Genomic DNA, 24,893 nt, shown 5'->3' on the forward strand with positions numbered 1-24,893 from the left:
CAATTAAATAGCGATTGACCTGATTTTTTCTGGCTCGACTCGGCTCAGCTCGTTTACGTTCGCGAACAATCTCGTATTCGGCTTGTTAGTTAACGAACTCGAGTTCGAACATAATTTTTGTTCCATAAGAAAGCTCGACTCGATTCGGTTCTATAATTATTTTAATTATCTTTTAAAATCTAAAAGAACATTAAAATAATGTGATATGTATAGTCCTAAAACTATACAAATACAGTTACAAATTAAAATAATGATAATTTTTAATTTGGAAGCACCAGCAAGCAGGCCACTGGCGGGATTGTTGGGGGTTGTATCTTCAAAGCTTAAAACCTCAACCCCACAATGATGAGGACTGTTGTCACGTGCGTTATAACAATTGTCAATTTGCTACATGTCTGCTCATGGGCATGCAATAACCAACTTGTAGATGAGTCAGTGGTGCAATGGTAGATACGCCAAAAAACATATTCTACTCTCCAGAATGGGGAGTACATTGAAACCAGATTACTGAAATTACGGTTAATAATTCGAGCTGAGCCAACGGTCCCAGTTGACTATATATTTCGGTCATGGTCCGAAAGCCGAATACTGTGACAACTTGATATATTCGGATAAATAATTTCATATTAAACTCTATTTTGAACTGGGTAAATGGTAAAGTTATAATTATTAAACTTTATAATTAAGCTGATAAAAAATTAGTATATTTCAAATTCAACCATACTATAAAATAAAAATAAATATATCTAGCTCGATCTAGAATTCTAGATCATGTTTTTTAATGGCTCTTGATCATGTTTAGATACTTGATGCAAGGCTTCGACTTTGCTTCAAAAATGCGCTCTTGCTCAATAAATTCAGTTCAAATAAATTGTCAAACTTAAATATTTAAGGATGATGGCCAATAATATCATATTTTTTAAAATTGGTGATCAAAATATAAAATTTGAGAATTACTGTCAAAAATATCAACGAAATGTATTTTTTGAGACTAGATATATGAAATACGCTTTATGGGTATATGAAATACCCATTTTGCCAATATTTTTTTTTTGAAAAATGTATTTTTATACAAAAATAAGAAAATAAATTTTTTTGAGATACACAATCTGAAAATGGGTATTTGATTGGCAAAAATGGACCAAATATTGAAAATAGATATTTTTGTCATTTAGTCCCAAAAAATGTTATTTTCATCATTATTTCAATATTTACTTATAATTTAACTAATTAACACCTATACCAGTGCATAGTCTTTCTGTAGCAGGTGGAACTTGGAAGCACTCTAACCTTGTTTTCTAATAATATCAATAAATAAATATTTAAATTAAATAAATGAAGTGAGAGTACATACCTCCCCATAATTGGCAAACAAGTATTTAAAATATAATTACCTATTTTTTTAAAAAAAGTATAAAACGATTATTTAACAATTTATACAATAATAGTTAATAATTCAAATATAATTATTTTAAAATAAAATAGACGCATAAAATAGATGCATGAAATCTAAGAGAAAATATGAGAGACACGGATGTTAATTTTTAATTAGACAGAGATATTGTTACTATATGTATTACACAAAGTGGCCCAATATATTGGCGGAAGATGTACTAGTCAGATCATGTTTAAGTAGATTGATGGGTGAATACATACACAAAATTAATGCGATACCCGCAGCCTTGTCGCATGTCATTATTGTCTTAACTCGGTGCGTGATATATTGGTTACATATACTGTTCCCTCGTTAATAAAAAGTACTCTATCTGTCCATAAAAACGTTTCCTTTGTTGGACACGTTTGCCAATACACACTTTTCATTATTAATATTTTTAATTTTTTATTAATTTTAAATATAAAAATTTCATTGTATTAAAATACTCATAAATACGAATTTAACAAAATCACGCATGACTATGTTAGATCTTATAAATTAGACGTAATTTAGTAGTCAATCGCTTATTATGAACGGTATAAAAAGTCAAAATGAGAAAAATATTTTGGGACGGAGGGAGTAGCATTTTCAATCAAAGTTTGATTGAAACTTATATATTTGTAATATAAAATTTTATAAATATTAAAATTTAAAATGACAGTACATCAAATGTACTTCCTAATAATATTTTTTTCATAATAGTATTACTCATAATATTATTTATTGTCGGTAAAACTTGGGCAAACTTAATTTTAAAATTTCATATAATGTCAGTTATATATTATATATATTATAAAACGGAGAAAATATATATTTTCAGAACTTGTGTGTTTAGCTAGTTTTTTTTTTATCGTAAGTAACCCCGGCCGCTAATCTTTAGGTGCGCACTGGGTAAACCCTACGGGATCACGAAATAACCTGCAAAACACATGAACCAAGATAAACCGCATTTAAACGACAAGTTCTGACTAAGGAGGGATAATCATAATGGCATTTTACATATTTTATAGGAGGGATAATCATAATGGCATTTTACATATTTTATAGCTGTTCTTTTGTTTATCAATTCATATGGGAACGGAGAGTTTGAACTTTGAACGGTAAATTGAATGATATTCAACCTAATATATAAAATTCTGAAAATGACAAAATAATTCATACTTGTATGTAATATTATAGTATTTTTGGCAAGGATAAAAAAATATTACAACTAATGCACTTTCAAACTAGATACGTTCGTAGGAATAGATGGGTATATAGTATATAGTAATTGTGGTCAATTCTCAATTCGGTCACAAGGTCAAGGGCAATAAGGTTTGTTAGAAAAGCTTTGGCTTAAAACTAATATAGGTTTAGGCCGGCCGGCAGCAAAGAGCTTTGCAATTTGAAATTATTTATTAGGGCCACGAGTATTAAATTACTCAATTATATATAGTCAACTATTCCCTCTGGACCATTAGGTCTTTTGTGCACATACAATTGCTTTCAATAAATAAATAAAATAATTTTTGTTAATTTCATTTTAAATTAAGATTTATAAATTAAATTTTAATTAGAAAAATAATTAAAAAATAATAATTTTAATTATATTTTCAAAATCCCTAAAATATGTAAAAAAAGTTAAATATTTTGTATAATGTATAACAAACGAAGTCAAACATCTTATAATTATAATAAGAGTATAAGTAATACTTAAAAATAAAGAGCTGCCGCATTTAATTTACCAGCATGCATGTTCATGGCTCATGCCGTGTCTATCACTCAACAAACTTTCGCCTCGATCACAAATATTAACGGATTCTTTATGTTTATCTACATTTGATTTGAACAGGTATATATCATTTGCATTTATGAAAGAAAATATCATTTACTCTATTTCATATATGTATATTGATTTAAAATCACTCAAAATATATTAATTTATCGAATAAGTTTAAGTTGTGAATAAATATAGTTACTCCCTCCTTTATTCTATATATTTATTATTATTTATTCTTACAAATATATATGAAGCTTAATTATATTTTACACAATAATATCTAAAAATATATACAAATTTTTAGATAAAATATTGAAATACATGGAAATGGGCGGGGATTTCGAGAGTAAGGAGGCCGTATGCAAAATAAAGGGAATTACACATACAAACACTAAAGTTTCAATTTTTGACCAATAAAGAATTCGCTTAAATAGAAATCTACACTAACCTAAAAATTAGAAATTATTTAGAGAGGGTCTGGTTCAAGCAATTCAAGTATAAGTGTGAGAAATCGAATATATTTAATTTTTTTACACAATTACATGTAAATGTCTATTATATTTAAATTAATAACTAAAAAGTTATATAATTATGATTATTTAAAGTAATTACATAAATCGGAACATTCGGGACCCCTTGTTTAGCCTTTTGTTTTGTTTCTCAAAGGTCCTTTTATTTTTCTTATATAATTACTTAGCCTTTAGTTGCTTTTTGACTAATTAGTTTTATTTTGAGTAAATGAGCTAATTTGTTGTGTACAGTACCAAAACTTCTACGTAGGTTAGCGACCCAAAATTTTTTTGGGTCAAATACTTGAACAATAAAAATATTTTAAATTGATTATTCCCATTAGTATCGTTAAATCTGTTTTACAAAAAAGTGATGTGTAAGTGACCGGGGATCAAATTTAATAGTGAATTCATTAGTGTATCATTTTCAATTAGGTTACCGATTAATTTTTTCAAAAAGATATTTTCTTTTTAAAAAAAAAAGAGGAATTCATATAATATATTTTTTTTCAAATATCCGAATTGATTAAATAATATATTTTTATTGATATTTTTTCAACATCGATAATTGTATTTGACAGATAAACTTTTTGCATGTTTATCTTTTTTCCAAATTTTAACACTTTAATTAAAAAAATTACATACTTATTTTTTTTAATATGCTTGAAAATCGATATAATCAATTTTTTGACTTTACAAATTTGTTTAAACATGTTTAATCCAACAAACCGTACATTTTTCTACAAACTTAAAAAAGGAAACTTATAGAGAATGAAAAAGTATTTTCAGAAAATTCACAATCAATAAATTTTGGCTAACGATATTTTGGTTACGATTTATTTTAAGTGACTAAAATTTAAGAAACATTTTAAAAAAATATACCTATTAAATTTATTAAATAACCGGTTTTATTTCAGAAATGGCTAAAATTTGTTTTAAATTTTTTTAAAAATAAAAATAATATTTTATGAAAAAACTTAAAATACGAAACTTATTGAGAATAAAAAACTCCACTCAAAAAGAATAAAATCAATAAATTTTGATTTACGATTTCTACGAATTTGTTTGAGTGGTTATTATATAATAAAATTTTAAAATAAATATACCCCTTAAATTTATAATATATTTTTTTTAATTTTTGTGTGAGTATATTTAATTAATTCAATAAAATATAATAATCTGTTTTTAAAAAAAATAAATTTTTGGTTATAAAATAAAATTTTAAATTTTTTAATGTTTTTTTTTGCGACTCGGTGACCAATTTGAAAGTTTTGAGATTGTTTAACGGATCTTCGTTAATAGTCAACGCATTTTAACAGTCGTGCAAGAATTTTGGAATTTAGTGATGTGATTGAAAGTTTTATGTAATTCATTAATGTGAATGAAAACTTTTTTGAGCCGGTGACCTAAGTGAAAATTTTGGTATTGAATAGTGACGAATTAGCTGATTTGCCTGTTTTATTTTAAAAAAAATACTATTTTGAAATAAGCGAGAATAGAAGTAAAAAATCTGACAATACTACATGGACTATCTCTGGTTCTGGGATTAAAAAGTTTTTTCTATTGGGGTAAGACTATAAAAGTATGGTTCACTAACTTTCATAAATGCCTGGATCAGCAAACTGGGTGTTTCAAGGAAGGAGGCCTTGCGCAAAATAAAAAGGGACTCTACATATAAATATAGTTTGCACTTCAGCAAATAGAATTAGAACGGCATCAATGGACATAATAAATCACAGCTTGGGGAATGGATTCGCGCATACAAGTGAAACAAAGGGAAAGGTCATAACTTGCAAAGGTACATATACTTGCAGCTTACAGTTTTACGATGCATTTTTGTCATACTTTGATGAATAATGTAACTGGTGTATATGATATAGCTGCTGTGGCATGGGGACCGGGACTTCCGTTGGTGGTGGAAGAAATATGTGTAGAACCGCCTCACAAAATGGAGGTTCGAATAAAGATACTCTTTACTTCTATATGTCACACGGACGTTAGTGCTCGGAAAGGCGAGGTCAGTACGGATTTTTAATTTCTTGGTTTTAGGAGAACTGATAACTTAACAATTTATACGTCATATATGTTTATTGACGTTTGATTACTGATCTATATATTTGGTTGTTGCAGAATGAAGCTCAGCAAGTATATCCTCGAATCCTCGGCCACGAGGCTTCCGGGTATAAGCTTGTCAAATATATAGAGAAAAGGAAAATTATCTGAATATATTGACGGAATCGAATGAAATGTTACATGTGTATGTGCAGGGTGGTGGAGAGTGTAGGGGAAGGGGTGGAGGATCTAAAAGAAGGGGATCATGTGATTCCGATATTCAACGGAGAGTGTGGAGACTGCATCTACTGCAAATCAGCGAAAACGAATAACATGTGTGGCAAGTACAGGGTGAATCCATTCAAGAGTGTGATGGTGAATGATGGAAAGACAAGGTTCTTCACTAAGGAAGGGGAACCTATTTACCATTTTCTCAACACCTCAACTTTCTCCGAGTATTCGGTTATGGATTCGGGTTGTGTTGTCAAGATACATCCTCAAGCTTCTCTCAAATCCATGACCTTGCTCAGCTGTTGCCTCTCAACAGGTATACCTTGACCTTCTTTATTAAATATTTAAGGTTTTCTCACAGTGTCGACTGTGTGATCTTTAAAACGATTGAGAATATCGAACAACAAATCTAATAGTCGGTTCACTCTTCGACTCAAAAATGTTAAGGTCTTGGAGCTGTATGGAACACGGCCAATGTTGAAGCTGGCTCAAGCATTGCTGTTTTCGGCTTGGGTGCCGTGGGACTCGCGGTATGTGTAATGTATTACGTAATACGCCTGATATGATAAATTAAAGTAACAATTTTGATCTCATCTTTAGACTGAATGGTTAGTACAATACAAACTGGATGAGGTAACTAATGTTAACAATAGCAAGCAGGGATGGATACAGAATTTTTTTTAGGATGATATCGAACAAATTTCGGAAAGAAATTTTTATAATTTTGAATTTTATAAAAAAAAAATCATATATTTTCAAAATATCAAATACCGAAAAATTATATAATTTTATTTTGGGGAGGACATGTGCCTCCCGGTAGCCCTCATTAGATCCGCCACTGATAGCTAAGTACAAAAATCATGAACGACCTGGTTGAGAGATAGGTGGTAAGTAAACCATTTATCATCCAGCTAGGAGCTACCACTTACCAGTCATCTAAATTATCATCTACTATTATTGTTCTCTTTTTTTATATTTGATCACCAATTTATTACTTGAATATTGTCTATTCTGATCGGATCTCTACAAGTATATTGCCACTAGCCAGTAAGCAATAAGTTTGCATGAGCCTTGTCTAATTGTCAACGCTTCTTCGTCCGCATCAAATGGTAATTTTAAATTGAATCACCTATGACTCAAAATTGTATAGATTTTTAATATGACACCTTAATGGTTAAATTTGAATTGACTAGGTGGTCCTTTTAGTTAAGAGTCAACCTTGTTACTATTGTTATTGTTATTACGTGATCTCGCTCATGTTTGTTACGGGTTGAATTGATTTTTCAAGATATTCAATTATTTATATAAGAAAATAAAATCTAAATTTCACCGTAAAAATTTCAAATTTTGTTTGTTTTACGAATATAATTTATAACCTTACAAATGAGTATATATTTTAAAAAAATTTCGAGATGAGCGAGTACCGAATTCAGGATCTAAAACTGACAAACTCTTAAATATTTGAGCTATTACGTTTAAATAAGAAATTAAATCCGTGAAGATGAAATGAATATGTTAAAGGTAAAAAAAGTGCAAAAGAATGTTAACAAATGACGTGTATGAAATTATTTAATTAATGCTATTTATATGAATGAAGGGGTCTATTTTTATTTATCAAATAAAACACTCGCACAACATTTTGTAATAATTTTGCTATATACTTGCGTACAACTAACTTCTTAATTAAAAGAGAATAAATTTAGACGTCAAAACTAAAGACATGAATTAGTTGAAGAAAATGACCAAAACCAAAAATGGGGCGCCAAAATTACATCACATTAATTCATATGGTTATGCACTAATCTAATGATTTTGATTACTGATGATCAAATTTCAATTTCTGTAATGTGTCAAAAGGATTTGAAATATGAATTTAATGTATGCAGGTTGTTGAAGGAGCTCGCACCAGAGGTGTCTCTAAAATCATTGGAGTTGATATCAACCCTGAGAAATTTATAAAGGGTACACTTTCTTTACCCTTTCTGCTAATTGTAAACTTGACTCTAATAGTTTATGTACTAAGTGATGATATAATGCACGTAGGGAAAGCAATGGGAATGACTGATTCAATAAACCCCGGGGAGCTTAAAATGCCGGTGCACGAGGTGAGCTTATAGCTCCAGGTTTTGGGCAGCAGGCGTAAAATATAGCAAGATTGAGTCACATTAACTAGGCTATGAGATATCATGATTATTACTGCATATACTGAGCTTGCCTATTGGTTAAATGCAGAAAATAAGAGAAATTACTGGAGGTGGAGTGGATTACAGCTTCGAGTGTGCAGGGAATGTGGATGTTCTCCGCGAGGCTTTCTTGTCAACACATGATGTATGCATTCTCGGAGCTGACTTGTATTTAAATTTAGTTCATAAGACGAGAATCATGAGGACTAAACGTTCTGCACTTTTTTACATAGTTCTGCTAATTTAATTTGTGGAACAGAACTTTAACTTTAATTCTTACTGTTACCCGATTCTCGTTTAAATCAAAACCTACATATAAAGGAAATAATAGTTTTTGATCCATTGATCTTTCTATGTGATGCAGGGCTGGGGATTGACAGTTGTGCTGGGAATTCATCCCACCCCCAGACTGCTGCCATTGCATCCAATGGAATTATTCGATGGACGGGATATAATAGGATCTGTGTTCGGAGGCTTCAAGGGCAAATCACAACTCCCTCACATTGTCAAGGAATGCATGAGTGGGGTTAGTCACTATTATCTCAAGATCTCATATATTTCACTAGAGTAGCTACTGAATGTACAATGCTTAATTTATAAAGTGAAATGCAGGCGATAAAACTAGATGGTTTCATAACGCACGAGCTTCCCTTTAGCAAGATCAACGAAGCTTTTCAGTTGCTTATCAATGGCAAATCCTTGAGATGCGTCCTCCACCTCTGAGCTGGTTATCATATTATCAACATTGTCGCGAATTCGACGTATTGTGCTAGTGTACTTCAGTACTTCGCCATAGAGTTTATAGTTTTTGATACATATCTACTGTATCTTCTACAAGAATAAGTGTGTTATAGAGATTGTGAGTTGTTCTAATGTTTTGCCTGCTGCCTTGCTAGCAAGACATTGGCTACAGTGTGTATTGGGATTATAATAAAAAAAAAAATTTGAAAGCAGATTATTGTACAACCTCGTCATGAGAAATTCATTTCCCTCATATTTGCTTCTTTCATCCCTTAGCCCTGCATAATTTACTGACAATTGTTCAATCCATTACGAATTTCATGTCATTCTCTCCTACCAAAAACAACATTGCCACTAGCTTCGTGTTGGATCATTGATTTACGGGGCTCGTGTTTGTTGGAAATTGAATCAATTGATTTCGAAATTAATTTCGAGTTTGTTAGAACTATAAGAGAAATGTCAGAGTACCAAAAGCGTTTCCGAAAACGTTCCTAAATATTGAGTTGTCGCAATTATAGTGATTGTCTACTCATTAATGAAATGGACCCCTCGTGCAATAATATGAGTTCCACAAATGAAATAACGTCATGTGTCATTTGGGAACATTTTTTTGATCGTTTTCGGGGTACATAATATTGCTCAAACTATATACTAATACTTTATAGTAGTAGTAATTAGCATATTTGTACAGAGGTTGCATTCCTGGCCTGGTACTTTTACCATCAGACAAGATATCAGTAACATTAATAAAAGAGGCTGCCTGTAAAAATAAAGGAGTATATATACGTCTTAGACTTCGAAACAAATAGAGTTAGAGCTTAGAAAGGCATCAATGGATATATTAGAAAATCAGTGCTTGGAGAATGGATTCTCGCATCCAAGTGAAACGAAAGGAAAGGTTATAACTTGTAAAGGTACGTGCCTACATACTTGCAGCTTACACTCTTATGATACCATATGAACTGATCTTTTTCTGATGAATAATGTAACTGGTGTATATGATATAGCTGCTGTGGCATGGGGACCGGGACTTCCATTGGTGGTGGAAGAAATATGGGTCGAACCGCCTCGCGAAATGGAGGTTCGAATAAAGATACTCTTTACTTCTATATGTCACACGGCCCTTAGTGCTTGGAAAGGCGAGGTCAGTGCGGATTTTTAATTTCTTGGTTTTAGGAGAACTGATAACTTAACAGTTAGTTGTACACGTTTATAGACGTTTATTTATTGATGCGTATAATTTGGCTGTTGCAGAATGAAGCTCAGCGAGTGTATCCTCGAATCTTCGGCCATGAGGCCTCCGGGTAAATACATGTCGAATAAATAGAGTATAAGGAAGAATTATGTGTATATAGTGATGGAATTAAATGGAATAGTACATTGTGTCTGCAGGGTGGTGGAGAGTGTGGGGGAAGGGGTGGAAGATTTAGAACAAGGGGATCATGTGATTCCGATATTTAACGGAGAGTGTGGGGAGTGCATCTAATGCAAATCAGCGAAAACGAATAACATGTGTGGCAAGTACAGGGTGAATGCGTTGAAGAGTGTGATGGTGAATGATGGAAAGACAAGGTTCTTCACTAAGGAAGGGAGGCCTATTTACCATTTTCTCAACACCTCAACTTTCTCTGAATATTCGGTTATCGATTCGGGTTGTGTTGTCAAGATACATCCTAAGGCTTCTCTCAAATCTATGACCTTGCTCAGCTGTTGCCTCTCAACAGGTACCTCTGTTATTTCAGATTCTGGTATTAGCACATAAACATGATTTACTTTCACTCTTCAAGTCAGAAAAGTTATAAGTGTTCCATTACAGATCATTTGTGTTTATACATTACATAATCTTTATTTAACTTTTAATGTTCATCAAATGTGTTAAGGTCTAGGAGCTGTATGGAACACTGCCAATGTTGAAGCTGGCTCAAGCATTGCTGTTTTCGGTTTGGGTTCCGTGGGACTCGCGGTATGTATAAATTCCAACAAATTAAAGAAAATGTATTCTTAATCTCGATAAATGAATACGTTTTTACAATATTATGAGTTTTCATTTTCGAGATCAAAATTTAATCTAATTTCAGAATAGCTGGGGATGTGCATGCTTGTGGGCTAGTTACTAGACTAGGTAACTACTTTTAACAACAAAGAGTTGGTGCAGTGGTCGAGTTCTTGATTTCTCTAAAAGATGTCAAGGTTCTATTTCTGACCCGTACGTGAGTTTAACTATAAAAAAACTAATTTTATTGATATAAGTACAAAAATCATGAAGTTGGTTGGGTGACAGGTGGTGAGTAAACCTAATTTATTTTCCAGCTACCAGTCATATAGACCTTCTTCTGCCGCTAGTGTTCATTGTTCATATGTGATCATTAGTTGTGTGTGTTTATACTTTAGAAATATGAACGTGATTGGATGAGTTCATGATTTAAATTTATAAATCCATTTCATAACCTTGATCATCTTACATTATACAAATTTAGGTACAGATGATATACTTGCGTACTACTCACTTCTTGATTAAGAGAGAAAGAGAGATTAAACTTGATTTAGATGAGTACCTAACGAGAAATTGCCTTAATTAGCTCATTTGAAAACTGAAGACGAAATTAATTGAAGAAAATGACCAGAAACCAAATATAAGGCATCAGAATTAGATCAAATTAATGTTTTTGGTTCTGCACTAATGATTTTGATGAGTAGTTGATCTAATTTCAGTCTCTGAAATATATCGAAAGGATGTTTATATAAATTTCATTATGCAGGTTGTTGAAGGAGCTCGCACCAGGGGAGTCTCTAAAATCATAGGAGTTGATATTAACCCTGACAAATTTATCAAGGGTAACTTTCTTTACATTTTTCTGCTAATTTTGAAGGGTAATTAAGAGGACTTAATCCTAACAGTTTATGTACGACGTGACTGATAATACGTAGGGAAGGCAATGGGAATGACTGATTCTATAAACCCTGGAGAGCTTAACATGTCTGTGCATGAGGTGAGCTTATAGCTCCAGGTTTTGGGCAGCAGGCGTAAAATGTAGCAAGATTGAGTCGCGTCAACTAAACTCTGAGATACTAAGAATATTATTTCACATACTGAGCTTTAGTATTGGTTAAATGCAGAAAATAAGAGAAATTAGTGGAGGTGGTGTGGATTACAGCTTTGAGTGTGCAGGGAATGTGGATGTTCTCCGCGAGGCTTTCCTGTCAACACATGATGTATGTTATGCAGAACATTTGTTCTCACAGTTTTCCAGTTCTCATAGATTGATGTTTCTATGTGATGCAGGCATGGGGATTGACAGTAGTGTTAGGAGTTCATCCCACCCCAAGATTGCTGCCACTTCATCCAATGGAACTATTAGACGGACGGAGTATAATAGGATCGGTGTTTGGAGGCTTCAAGGGCAAATCACAGCTCCCTCACATTGTCCAGGAATGCATGACTGGGGTTAGTCACTAACTCATGGTACCATATATATCACTAGCTACTACCTCCAATGTACAATACTTATAAACTTTTTAAGTGCAATGCAGGCGATAAAAGTGGATGGTTTCATAACACACGAGCTTCCCTTTGGCAAGATCAACGAAGCTTTTCAGTTGCTTATCGATGGCAAATCCTTGAGATGCGTCCTCCACCTTTGAACTGGTTATCATTTTGTCACCACAGCCGCAGATTCAAAGCATTGCCCTAGTGTAATTAAGCATTTCGCCTAGAAATTTATAGTACTTGATAAATATCTATTGAATCTTATACCAGAATAAATGTGCTACAGAGAACAAATGTGCTATAGAGAATCTGAGTTGTTGTAATTATTTGCCTGTCTTGCTAGCAAAACATTGCCTAGGAGTGTTAATTTATAGTCCGGGTTTAATGGTGCACATGTGACCACTTTATGCAGCCATTCTTGATACAAGAGTTGAAGTTTTAAACTACTAGATAATCTAAGATTAAACTAATATGTTCTGGTTGCCAGTCTGCTTGTCAGGCAACAAGAAGATTTGTGTAGAATAATCATAAAAAAGATTCTGTTATATTATTTGTTGATCACTGCAGATTATTAATAGTACATTGCTGTCTTCCATTTCACTTCACTGCAACTCTACAAGATCCAGTGAAGTAAACACATGACTGAATATATGTTTATTGTAAAAACCATGAAGAGCAGAATCATAAAAACATTAAAACCTTAAAGCAAGATCAGAATTATTAAGATTGTACTGCTTCTCTTCCTCAATGAATTCCTCTCTTTGATCTGCGGAAGTTATTTCCAGATGCTAAGCCTTTGATTCTACGTTCTTACCACTAATAAGTTATACGAGATGCAAAAAACTGTCTAGAAAGATACTTGTTTCACCTCGCATTATTGCATTATTAGAGGTACGAGAGGCAAAAATGTATCTGCAGCGATACCTTTTTACCTCTTATAAGCAACCCCAGATATTCTCATCCAAAAAAAATAGAAAGTAAAGAAAAAAGAATTACAAAGAATATTGTGGTGGCATAAAAGCAATGTTGAAACGAGAATCTCAGCTTTTCCAGCACCAAGGTGTACATAACTAAATACTGGGGAAATGGTTAACTAATAATCTCGCTCTATCCCCTCCTACTGAAGTTTTTGCAAAGATTCTGAGGCTGTTCGCGATAAGTTAACAAGTTATCCTCCCCATTCCCCCTCCTTTCGATACTGAAATTTCTACAAATATTAGACCACAACAATGCGGAGCAACATAGAACCTACCAGGAACCATAAGAACAATAGTATGCTGCTGCTCGAAGCAAACCTTCCCTGACATTTGAAAAAAAAAAAGTTTAGTTAGGAACCGAACATTATCATTCTTATTCTATATAAACCTTAGCCGTGCAGAGATTAGATTCATTTGAAATGACGATTCAATTTACGATTCAATCCTAAATAACAATTGCGATGTAAGGAACATATCATATACATTTGAATTCAACTTATAAGTCACTTAGCTAAAGGGACCCTAGAACATCTTCGACATGGATCATCTGCAGTTTCTATAATGCTTACGATTTTCAAATTCATTTGTCGCTTAACTCAAGGGACCCTAAAAAACATCTGTTAGGTAAAAACAAGTGTTAGACAGACTGTTAGGTAGCTATTGAATACATTTACGGTAGTAGAAGTTATAAATGGGTCATTTTCACTGTTACAAAGTAGATAAGATAGATCTATCATCTGTGTACGTTATTATTGCTTTTGGCCAGCTTCGATCTGTCCTTCTTGTCACTTGCACAATGTGACGACGCCTAATAAAACCAAAATCCCCCTGCTAACTACACTACTTTATCTACACAGTGCCGTCACCTCCTTTGGATTGATTTACAAGATAAAAAGAGAAACTTCATGAACCATACTGTGTTAAGTGACCAGTTCTTACGTATCGATCACAAAACTTATCTAATTACTTGAAATAGATTTAGAGTTCGATTTTCGACTACAAAAGTTAAAATCGAACAAATACGTATTTCTATCGCTTCAAATTATAATATTGCTTCGGTAGAAGTTAAACTTAGTCGGTGAAATATAAAAATTCGGGAAAATTGACAGTTTTACTAAATTCTAAACAAGATGATGTCCAACTAGAACACTTCCAAATTAACAAACAAGTCTACTTTAGCTTCTATAGCTGTCATTCCTTGCGTGTGTAAATTACAACCATCCGTTTCTCATCATAAACGTGTAGTGCCTTTCCTATTTACATCTTTTAATCCCACTACATTGTCAATAAAATTTTAAGTACTGGTCCCAATTTTAATTACTACACAACTGCAGCTTGTTCAATCAGATTAACATGACTTAAACACAGATAAGTAACACAGTTCCTGTCCTAAAACCAGTGAACAACAATAAAACATGTGAAAATAGTATGCTAAATGAAAATTAAAGGGGATTTAGTGAACTAACCGTGCCCGAAGAAATCGATAAGTAACCGTTTGATGAAGAAGTAGGGGGATCTGGCATTATAATGCTGGTATTGTTCTTAGCAGGAGTTGAACCAGAATTGCTTGTTGTGTTGCCAATGTTGCTGGAAATGCCGAGTGAATAGGCAGGAGTTCCGTCTGGTTTAAAAAGTCCGTAATTTCGCTCTGAAGTTGGGCCTGGTTTCAAATTCTCATTAAACAGAGCAAAAACATAGATGTTTAGATCAGAATTAGGCCTGAGAGGAGTTCCCTTTTTTTGTGCAATTAGCTTAATAAGATTAGCATTGTATTTTTTTGCATTTTCGGGTGAGGCTCCTACTTCATCCTGGTCCCCTTTCGAAGGCCATCCTGTTTCTGAGATCTGAACAGGGAGTTTCTTGTAGCCTAAAGCAGATAAGGCAGAGTAAACAGCGTCTATTTGGGCGAAAAGCATGTTGTCGTAGTGGAGATTGGTAGCTGGATCTATCGTTCCAGGGTTAGGCTGGAAGAGAACATAGTCTAATGAAACCTGTTTCGGGCTTCCTTTGTAAGCGAAAAAAGGATAAGCGTTGATCAAAAAAGGCGAGCCTGTTTTGACCAAAAATGACAAGATCTGAGCGACACAGCCGCTCAGATCTTGTCTAAACGCACCCGCGGAAGGCGGGTACGAAGTCTGGAGAACACCTAAGGAATGAGCAGTTGTTACACATACTTGCTTATCCAAATTTAATGTGACTAATGCAGTGTGAATGCTCTGCATAGCAGGGAGCAAGCAGCCGGAAAGCGAGGTGTCGTTAAATGTCAACACCTCGTTTCCGACTGCAATGGCAGTAATTTTAGTAGCAGGAAGATAACATTTGACATTTGTTGTCACCCAGTCAAGTGCTTTCTGTGGATCTCGCATTTTAGATAAGTACTCATTGCCTAATCCAACAATAAACTCGACACCAGTGTTAGCGAAAGCCTTAAGTACTTTCGGGTCAGCATCGTAGAGCTTAACTTTGGTAGCACCGATAGATTTCAGCAATGGCACAACATTTTCTGGAGTTGGGAGATTGTTAGCAATTTGGCCGTAGTTTATGCCAAGACAAGACGCCCGCAACACGAACACTCCTGCGGTTCACAAGTTACGGTTCAACACGACACGAAAAAAACACGAAAAAATAAGATGAAAGGTTAAGTTTAAGTACCTGAAATGAGTAGCATGAAGAGGAGTAAATTTGATGCCATGGCTGGTGGAAACTATGCTGAGGAGGAGTGTGTGTTTTAGCTTTTGCTTTGGTAATAATATTAGGAGGGGGCTCCCATCACTCTACTAGTCTACTTATGAGTTGAAATACAGCCGTTACATGTTACTTTGGTCCCACGTGGAAGTAGAGTTTGGTTGGAAAATTTGGCAAATATTCCATGACAATTAAATTAAGGTTAGTTATCAAGTTGACTATTATATAATTAATCAAGTTTAGAATTTATTATTGATAATTTCAGGATTTCAAATTGGTCAATTTCAAGTAGTTGAGTTTAACATTGGTCATTTTTCAAATCGTTCATAAGTTAAGGACATCTCAAAATTATTATCAAAAATTAACATTTTTGTATGAAAAATGGATAATTTGATACCCCAAATTTATTCAGTGATAAATTTAAAATTTCACTATTTATATAATGATAATTTTGATACTTAATTCATTAAATTAATATTGCTATCGAAATGGTTAGTAATTTAATTATTCTTGACTCATGGTTTAAGGGGTTGTCTTTTTTCTATGTGCGAGTCTTTGGTTAAAGTGTGCTGCATTAATATTTATCACACTTTTCTATAAATATTACATGCAAATGAATTGAAGGTGATTAATACAGTTGAAAAAGTAGATAATTTGAGACAATGCAATTTTTGTGATTTATAAAAACTATTTTTTATGGTCCTCCGGATACAAGTTTGTTACTCCTTCCATCTTACTTCCATCTTATTTCAATAGTACACTTTGTAAAATAAAAAAATTCAAAATATTTGTCATTTTCTTTGATGCGTGCAAATTTTTATAATTTCAATATTAACTAAAATACCCTACTCATAAATGTCATTGTATAGAAATTCAAAATGCACGTTATTTTATAGTTTTTGTGTGTATATATATGTGTACATTTATTTTTTTATTGGAGTATGTGTAATTATAGTAATGTGTAAAAACTAAGTTGTATTATTGTGTGAGAGCAAGAAATTTTATCAGTATCTCTCTAAATTTTAAATATGAACTGTGCTTTATAAGAAGGTTTTGGAACGAGAATAATTACAGTTTTCAAATATACAATTTTGAAAATTAAAATATTTTTTTTAAAAAAATTGAAATATTTATGTTTGTATACTTTTTACTATAACTATTTTATTTATAAGATTTTGTAAATAAAATCATACAAGATATATATACAACTTGCAAACATAACCTAAGAAACGAGCCATTAAAATACTGCTTTTTCTAAATTTGTTTGCAATTTTATCATCTTTTAAAAATAATTGCAAAAATAAGGTTTACAACTAAAATTAGCCATATATGTAATTTCTCTTAAAATGTAGTAAAAAAAATTTGGTTGCACCGTAGGTTGCATCGGTTTCATTTGAGCTTTCATCTATTGCAGCGTGCAAAATCATATTTTAGGAAAAAAAAATGAAAAATTGTGTTTTTGTAAATTAAAATTTTAAAAAGTTGTAATTTTATAGAAAAAAAAACATATTTTTGAAAAAACCTACTCCCTCCGTACCACGGGTTGTTTACGTTACTTTTCGGCACACATTTTTTTTTCTGAATAAAAGTTTAATGTTTAAATTTTTATTAAAAAAAATTAAAAAAAATATTATGAAACTATACTTTATAAAAGTCTTGAAATGCGTGACGTAAACATCACAGTGGACTGGAGGAGTATTATTCAAGATCCATCTAATAATAATGGATGAAAAATATAAATATATTGATTTAGTAAAAATATTAAATTCAAATTTTCAACTTAGGCTTTAGTTATCGATAACTTAATATTATATTCCCAATGTATTGCATATAATAACGCACAAACGTTTTCAAGTTAAAACTATTAAAAATTCTCAAAAAAAAAAGTTAAAACTATTAAACTAGTTTTTTGTAAGGAAAGGAGTTGTTTTTCATGTTGTAAGTTGTAAACATACATATTATTTTCTATTTTCTATTTTCTACTAGCGCCTTTTTTCAAATGAATTATGTATATGTCACACACATTACACATAACTCCAACTCCGGAAAGAAATAAAATAAATAATACAGATGCGTCTTCCAGAGCAGACATATTCATCTTCTAATATTTACAGTGAATCTCTGCATTTTTACAAAAGAAAATGATGAATTAATTATTTTTGACGTTTTCTTGATGATTTTTAGAAAAAAAGATTGTGAAAAATCTACGTGTGACCAAATTTCTTTTTCACATTTGAAAAATTAGAAGAGAAAAAAAAATCATTTTCATTATTTCATACAATCGGGAACAGATCTCTAAAATGCTCTTGTTACCTTGTATTTTCCATTATTGAAAGATTATTAATTTTTTTTACGAAAGTATGTTATTCTTTCCCCGAGTCTATGCACAACCTTTTTCATACGATAACTTGCAATCCTTTCCCATCTTTGGCAAAGTTTGGGCCTTTGGGGCCTCCACAATCCATGAATTCTGCTAGTATTACAAATTTTAAATGCACATCCACATCTTGGATTGAATTGATTTTCCAATATTTTCATACTTCCTAAATATGAGTACAAGCCAAAATCATATGGACTACATAAAAAGGCAAATTATATACATAATTCTAATACGGGAACTTATTCCCGGTCATCGTTGGATTGGATAGGATATATTTTCCGCAATATTTCATGACAGTATCACTCACCCGCCGGCCGCCGCAATAAAATATTTCGCGGTTAATATATCACCGTCAAATTGGCAGTGGATAATTTGCCTTTTAATATTATATACTACATTATTCTCGTGCTACCGCCTACAATGCTGAAAACATTATATAATTATTACTCATTTATCCATTTACAGTATACGCACATCTATCTTGGGCCACGTGGGGCTCCGTCCCTTTTTTGGTATGTTTCAATGGAAAAGTCATTTATTTAGTATATTTGTTCAAAGAATCCCATTTATGATACAGAACGGCTGTACTTGTGGGAATCACCCATTAACCCCCAGAACAAGTGGCGTTCTGGGTCATTTTATTAAGAAAAAAAAAATTCTCTTTTCCCCGGAATAAACTTGTGTTAGTGTGTTTTTGAAGGAAATAAAATTAGGTGAAGGGCTATTTTTGGACTCCTATATTAAATAAATGGAAAATTTTTGTAGTTAATTTTTTTTGTTGGGTTGTAATGTAAACCTATTTTATGTGTGTATTTTTTAATTTAAATAAAAAATCGTATAAATAAGACTTTTCTAACTCCAAAAAGGGTGTCGTGCAATGTGAGTGCAAAATTTTTAGGTCAGGGTATATTTTGGCACGTGCGTATGTAAATAACCGTAGATTTTTTGGGTTCCAAATTTTTTTGTTGTGTTGTAATGTAAACCTATATTTTGGGAAAAATTTAATTTTGAATTAAAAATTTATATGACCAACACTTTTGTAGCTTGGAAGATGGTGTCTTGAGCGGCGAGTGCGTAATTGTCATGGGGGGCAAATTTGTGTACGGGCATATTTAAATAACCGAAAATTTGTTTAAGTCCATTTTTCTATTGTTTGGTAGGTATGTAAAAAAAATTTAAGTCTGTATGATTAAATATAAAATTTTATTTATTCGAGAAAGGGTGTCATAACGTTAAATGTAAAAATGTTAACTGTTAGATGTACACACAAAATGAATGTGCAATGAGCATTGGAAACCAAAATATTATGATAGAACAAGTAAATAATGAAATGGAAAACAAGGAAACGGAACCATATTACAAGTAGATTGCTTGTAATAGCAGTAGTACATATGTTTGACAATAAGATCACGTGTTTCAGTGTGGGCGCCCTGGGCATTTCTTACTACGCTTGGTGTGACCTTGGTTACATACACTACATTTCTTTCCAGACCACGGACCATCAATCTCCGTTCGGATCCGCACCGATTGTCCCTTATCCCCGCGCTTTTTCTTTAGCTTTTTCAAGGACTCTTCCGGCACTAACTTTCCGTACCTCTGCCACGGTACGGGTAAGTCGTAGTTCCAGTATTGAGTTGGTTCCAACGGATAAATTATTGGCCTGTACAAGTCCTGCATTGTTTGGTTCTTATGGAAATTTTCGATTAAATGCTCCCAACTCAATCCATGTGTTATACAACCTGCCATTGCATGAGAGCACAACATGTGATGGGTCGCCCATTTTCCATAGGTGCACGTACGGTCATTGAGGTTGACAACCTGGGTTTTACCTCCCTTTACCGTTCCCTTAGCAGTTATGTACTGATGTGTTAGTATTTTCATAATCCCGTGGAGACGATGGAAAGTAATAATCGTATGTCCTGTTGCCTTCCTCCGAATTTTTGCTAACATAGCGGCGGAATGTGCACATAACTGTTGCCCCTCTTGTAGACCGTCATCCACTATGTTTCGATGTTTGTCTACAATTGTGACCGCCTTGTAGAAGAGGTACTCCATCATTGCCGTTACTGGAAGAAAACGAGTCCTCCTTATGTTGTCGTTGAAGCCCTCAAGCATGTTTGTGGTTGTTTGACCATCGCGAACACCACTATCGTGGGAAAGTGTCCACATCTCCAAAGGTATTGTAGCAAGATATTGTAGGGCGGTGGGGGAAATTTCACCAATCCTTGATATATATACGTCGTGCTTTGAAACTTGTGTGGTTCTTCCAGCTTTCCACATTATTTTTTTTAGTTCACCACCTGGGTGATGACTGCAAAAGTTACTTCTTACATGGAGGAGACAGAACCTATGGATGTCGAGTGGCTCAGCAAAACCGTTCTGAGGGTCTCGTAGGGCGGAGATAATGTTGGCTGCACGGTCAGAAATGATGCAGATGCCGGTCCGTTTCCGACAGACATGTCTTCGAAGACGCTGCAAAAACCAAGACCAGTTCTCGTACGTCCCCTCATCAACCAAGCCATAACAGAGAGGGAACAGGTGGTTGTTCGAATCAACACCCATAGCAATAAGCAGTTTGCCCCTATATCTTCCTTTCAAGAATGTCCCATATATTGAAATCACAGGATGTGCATATTGCCACCCGTCCATCATTGCCTTTAAAGACCAAAAAAATCGCTTGTAGACGGACGTGCCCCGTTCCTTAGCATGAGGGACAACATCGATCTCAGCAATGGTTCCAGAATTTGTCTTCATAATGGCTGCCAGGAACATGGGTAGAGCTTGGTATGTTGTAGCTAGTGGTGGCCATTCGTGCGGTCCGTGCGGTCCGGGCCGGGCTGACTACGGGTCGAGTACGTTAATTTTGGACACTGAACCGGCACGCTGGAGAATCGGGCCGGGCCGAGCCGGGTTCAGATATGAAAAAAGGAAATCGTATTCGGCACCGTGACTCGCGAGCTCACGGGTTTGTGCGAGCCGTGCGGGCCGAGTCGCGCGGGTTGAACGAGCTGCTTGATTATTTTTCGATTTTTGGCTTACAATTTTAATTCTTTATTACAAATATTTGTTTGATTATTTTTTACCAAATTACTTTCATTTTAAATAAATTTTTAATTCTTAGTAACTTTCATTTTTTATTAACTAAATTACTTAATTCCTAATTTAATTATTACAATATAATATAAGTGTCTATATGCTCCTATGTAGATGCCTGTTTGACTTCAAAAATAAAATATTAATTTTCACATTAATGTATCTTAACAATATGAAGGAATAAAAAGATACAGCAAACTATTAAGTGATATGAAACCTGCGAGCCAGGTGGGTTGTGCGGGCCGGTCCGTGCAGTTCCACTTGGCGTGCGGTTCATGTGCGGGCCGGTCCGGGTCCGAATTTCAACTTTCTAATTCGTAACCGGCACTCCTGTTTTAACGAGCTGTGCGGGTTTGAACCGGCCCGAATCGGGCCGAATAAAATCGAGCTTCCGTACGAGCCGGTCCCGAGTGGGCTGTTCAAACCCGCCCAAATGGCCACCTCTAGTTGTAGCCCAACTTCCATACACTTCCTCAATTACTATTTGCTTCCCTCTCCACGCTTTCTTGTACCCCACTATGTGGTTGTGCTCGTTGTTGATCAGCAGGAGAATGATTTTAATGGGAATTTCTGGTATATCTATTACTTGTTTCACATAAAACAGTAAATGTAAAAAAAAAATCGGCCTTAATAAGTGGTGTTTGCTAAAGATTTACTTACAAGTGGTTTTACAATCTGCGCAATCATCCTTGCAGATAACTTCTTGTGATCTTGTAACGGCTGATCGACCATGCATTTGTGTTCCTCTCTATTAACATTAATCCGCCAGTACCCGGAATCATGCATGAAAGCAGCCCTCATCTTCCAGTTACACCCCTCAGCCCGGCACTGTACAATGAGCTGTTCTTTGTTACTCCTTATAGTTTTATATGTACGATCAGTGTTAATATGTGCACGCCTCACTGCTCCCCAGAGCGTTGCTTTGTCACGGTAACACATTTCCTCACCCAGTTCCCCCTTGTCGAGGTCTTCATCAGCATATATACTATTAGGGTCATCTATAAATGGTGGAGTGTATTGCTCTGTGCGAAACCATGAAACCCTTGGAACATGATGTTCTTCTCCAACTACCGGAAATGTATTGGAAATTTCTTCATTTCTCTCTGAATGTCCTTCACCATCTTCGGCGACAGAAGATTCCTCATCATCATCATCGTGAAGGTGAAAGTTCTCCTCACTTGATGAATTGACTACAACTCCATCTGCCAGCAGCGCTAACCGCTGACCTGAACCTCTTCCCACCACATCACTTTCATAACTAGCCCCCCTTGAAACCCGCCACTATATTGACTGCTTTCCCCTCCATACCCTCTACCATGTTCAGTAGTCCCCCCTCCAGACCCTCCACCATATTGACTACTCCACCCTCCATAACCTCCACCATGTTCAATAGTCCCCCCCTCCATACCCCTCACCATATTGACTACTCCCCCCTCCATACCCTGCACCATATTGACTACTCCCCCCTCCATAACCTCCATTATATTGTATACCCCCCCCTCAATACCCTCCAACATATTGACTACTACCCCCTTCATACCGTCCACCATGTTCACTAGCCCCCCTACCAGACCCTCCACCATGTTGAGTACTCCTCCCTTCATACCCTACACCTTGATCAAAAAGTACATTTGACCACAGTGGTTGTACATCACCACCGTATGTTGTTGTTGTTGGTTGTGACACGAAATTATGTTGGAATGAGTACGGGTCATCAACAACAATTTCTTCTGTTTCGATGAACAAAGAAACATCTCCTTGAACGTTTAGCAACATGGCAGGAACATTTAACATGCGTTTAACATCATCATCACATAAAATATCCATTTGATAAAAACCTTCAACTAGGTTGTACTGACCAAGATATGGATACTTCAAACTCAATTTTAAATTCCATTGATACGAACTAATGTTCATTAAATTATACACGACACTTTTAAGCTCATCGTAAGTGGTACCAAACCTAATAAACATCATTTTTTTTGGATCGATAGAGTAGTTGATATTACTACCATCTCGAATAACTACTCCACCCCAAAAAAATTTGACGTTCACGTGGCCTTCGATTTTCCTGCGTTGAAGAGAACATTAACAGTTAGGAAACCAAAGTAAAGATTGTACATGTAAACAAACATACATGTAATGATGACATACCTTATTCGATAGAGGAGTGTTCTACAAGTATGAACGATATTATTTTGCTAAAGATTTAGGAACTTAGAATTGCAGTATGTTTTGAATACATGCAATGTAGGAGGACACATATAAATAGGAATAAAAGCTGTAGGCTAGAGATAGCTAAACATTTTGTGAATTCGGATAGGAATGCATTATTGATTCTATCCAATGGAGATTTCTGATAGGATTTTTGTTAAATATAAATCTACTATTTTTTTCCCATTTGGAATATATGAAAGAGAAGATAAGATTCTTGAAATTTACAACAAGAGCAAATATTGTATTATGTTGTCTATGTTTTTTTTTGTTTAATTTTATTTGAGTCCGTGATTAATAATTATGTCTTACACCGAATTGACTTGCCATAAGTAATTGTCTTACTCATCATCAGACAAAAAATAATCAGAAACATAATCAGGACCTATAGCGAAATGATGATACATCATTGCAGTATGGAGGTCGCCGTCTTCAGCATACTCCTTACTTCTTCTTTGTAGGTCTTTACGGTTTAAGCGCATCCTCATTCGATTCTCTTCCTCTCTAGCACGAAACAATGTTAATTCCAGCTCATGAGGCGTGTCTCGCTGCATATGTATGGCGCGTTGTTTTGGTATTCGCACTCCTTCCTGGACACATTGGCCCATACAACTGTTGAGACATCCAACACGCCATTCCCATTCCCTCTGCATCGTGATTATTGAACTTCCTGCGTAACGTTCATTCGGATCCATTGAGTACCTAAAATTGTCATCACAAAACCATTTCCTACAAATTGCTCGGTTAATATCACCAGGGGTATAACTCATTATGTTGTTGTTACTATATCGTGGAATTTAAATATCACAAGGGGTATAACGCAGTCTATTTATAACATAAAAGTAGGTGCAAAGATACAGCTCTTTATGCTTCCCAGTAATGAGATGCAATGTTGCATAACTTTATGTCATGTCAAATACTGTTTCACTGGTTTTTTGCAGGCTATCCACCATGCCTTATCTTCTTGCTACAGTAAAGGTCACTGATGAAAGTAATGCAGCCAAGCATTAGACTATTCATGACACTTTCAAATTGCTAATAATTCATCATTCACGTGCTGTAGTGTATTTCGTATAGTGACTAGTCACTTCTAAATAATTGATGCTGAATGCATGTTACTTCTGATAGGAATACGGAATGAAAATGA

General features: G+C 34.3%; 3 protein-coding genes and 1 pseudogene across 3 annotated transcripts; 2 read left to right on the plus strand and 2 right to left on the minus strand.

The window, feature by feature from the left end:
• The first annotated feature begins 5,272 nt into the window (after positions 1-5,272).
• Positions 5,273-9,122, plus strand: LOC141698450 (alcohol dehydrogenase-like 3). The gene is made up of 10 exons (XM_074503143.1): positions 5,273-5,501; positions 5,584-5,720; positions 5,834-5,883; positions 5,971-6,302; positions 6,434-6,516; positions 7,873-7,948; positions 8,030-8,091; positions 8,219-8,314; positions 8,534-8,695; positions 8,782-9,122. Exons 1-10 carry the CDS (start codon positions 5,423-5,425, stop codon positions 8,890-8,892), a joined length of 1,188 nt encoding a protein of 395 aa, XP_074359244.1. The 5' UTR covers positions 5,273-5,422; the 3' UTR covers positions 8,893-9,122.
• Positions 9,123-9,664: 542 nt separating this feature from the next.
• LOC141697029 (alcohol dehydrogenase-like 4) lies at positions 9,665-12,782 on the plus strand (annotated as a pseudogene).
• A 459-nt stretch (positions 12,783-13,241) lies between these two features.
• LOC141697028 (glucan endo-1,3-beta-glucosidase 11) lies at positions 13,242-16,184 on the minus strand. The gene is made up of 3 exons (XM_074501209.1): positions 16,027-16,184; positions 14,841-15,949; positions 13,242-13,697 (listed from the first exon to the last, which is right to left on the minus strand). Exons 1-3 carry the CDS (start codon positions 16,064-16,066, stop codon positions 13,614-13,616), a joined length of 1,233 nt encoding a protein of 410 aa, XP_074357310.1. The 5' UTR covers positions 16,067-16,184; the 3' UTR covers positions 13,242-13,613.
• A 3,671-nt stretch (positions 16,185-19,855) lies between these two features.
• On the minus strand, positions 19,856-21,211 carry LOC141696462 (uncharacterized). The gene has a single exon (XM_074500602.1). It carries the CDS (start codon positions 21,209-21,211, stop codon positions 19,856-19,858), a length of 1,356 nt encoding a protein of 451 aa, XP_074356703.1.
• Positions 21,212-24,893: the final 3,682 nt, after the last annotated feature.

Source organism: Apium graveolens, chromosome 11 (genome assembly GCF_009905375.1).
Source record: "Apium graveolens cultivar Ventura chromosome 11, ASM990537v1, whole genome shotgun sequence".
Classification (NCBI taxonomy): domain Eukaryota; kingdom Viridiplantae; phylum Streptophyta; class Magnoliopsida; order Apiales; family Apiaceae; genus Apium; species Apium graveolens.

What these genes read in the sequence shown, in the direction of transcription:
- LOC141698450 (XM_074503143.1), top strand. Translation starts at nt 5,423, where the DNA reads ATGGACATAATAAATCACAGCTTGGGGAATGGATTCGCGCATACAAGT. An exon ending in TTAGTGCTCGGAAAGGCGAG is followed by an intron (nt 5,721 to 5,833) that starts GTCAGTACGGAT and finishes TGGTTGTTGCAG; the next exon opens with AATGAAGCTCAGCAAGTATA. An exon ending in TCAAGGAATGCATGAGTGGG is followed by an intron (nt 8,696 to 8,781) that starts GTTAGTCACTAT and finishes AGTGAAATGCAG; the next exon opens with GCGATAAAACTAGATGGTTT.
- LOC141697028 (XM_074501209.1), bottom strand. Translation starts at nt 16,066, where the DNA reads ATGGCATCAAATTTACTCCTCTTCATGCTACTCATTTCAG. An exon ending in CTTCATGCTACTCATTTCAG is followed by an intron (nt 15,950 to 16,026) that starts GTACTTAAACTT and finishes TGTGAACCGCAG; the next exon opens with GAGTGTTCGTGTTGCGGGCG. An exon ending in TATCGATTTCTTCGGGCACG is followed by an intron (nt 13,698 to 14,840) that starts GTTAGTTCACTA and finishes TTCAAATGTCAG; the next exon opens with GGAAGGTTTGCTTCGAGCAG.
- LOC141696462 (XM_074500602.1), bottom strand. Translation starts at nt 21,211, where the DNA reads ATGTTCCTGGCAGCCATTATGAAGACAAATTCTGGAACCATTGCTGAG.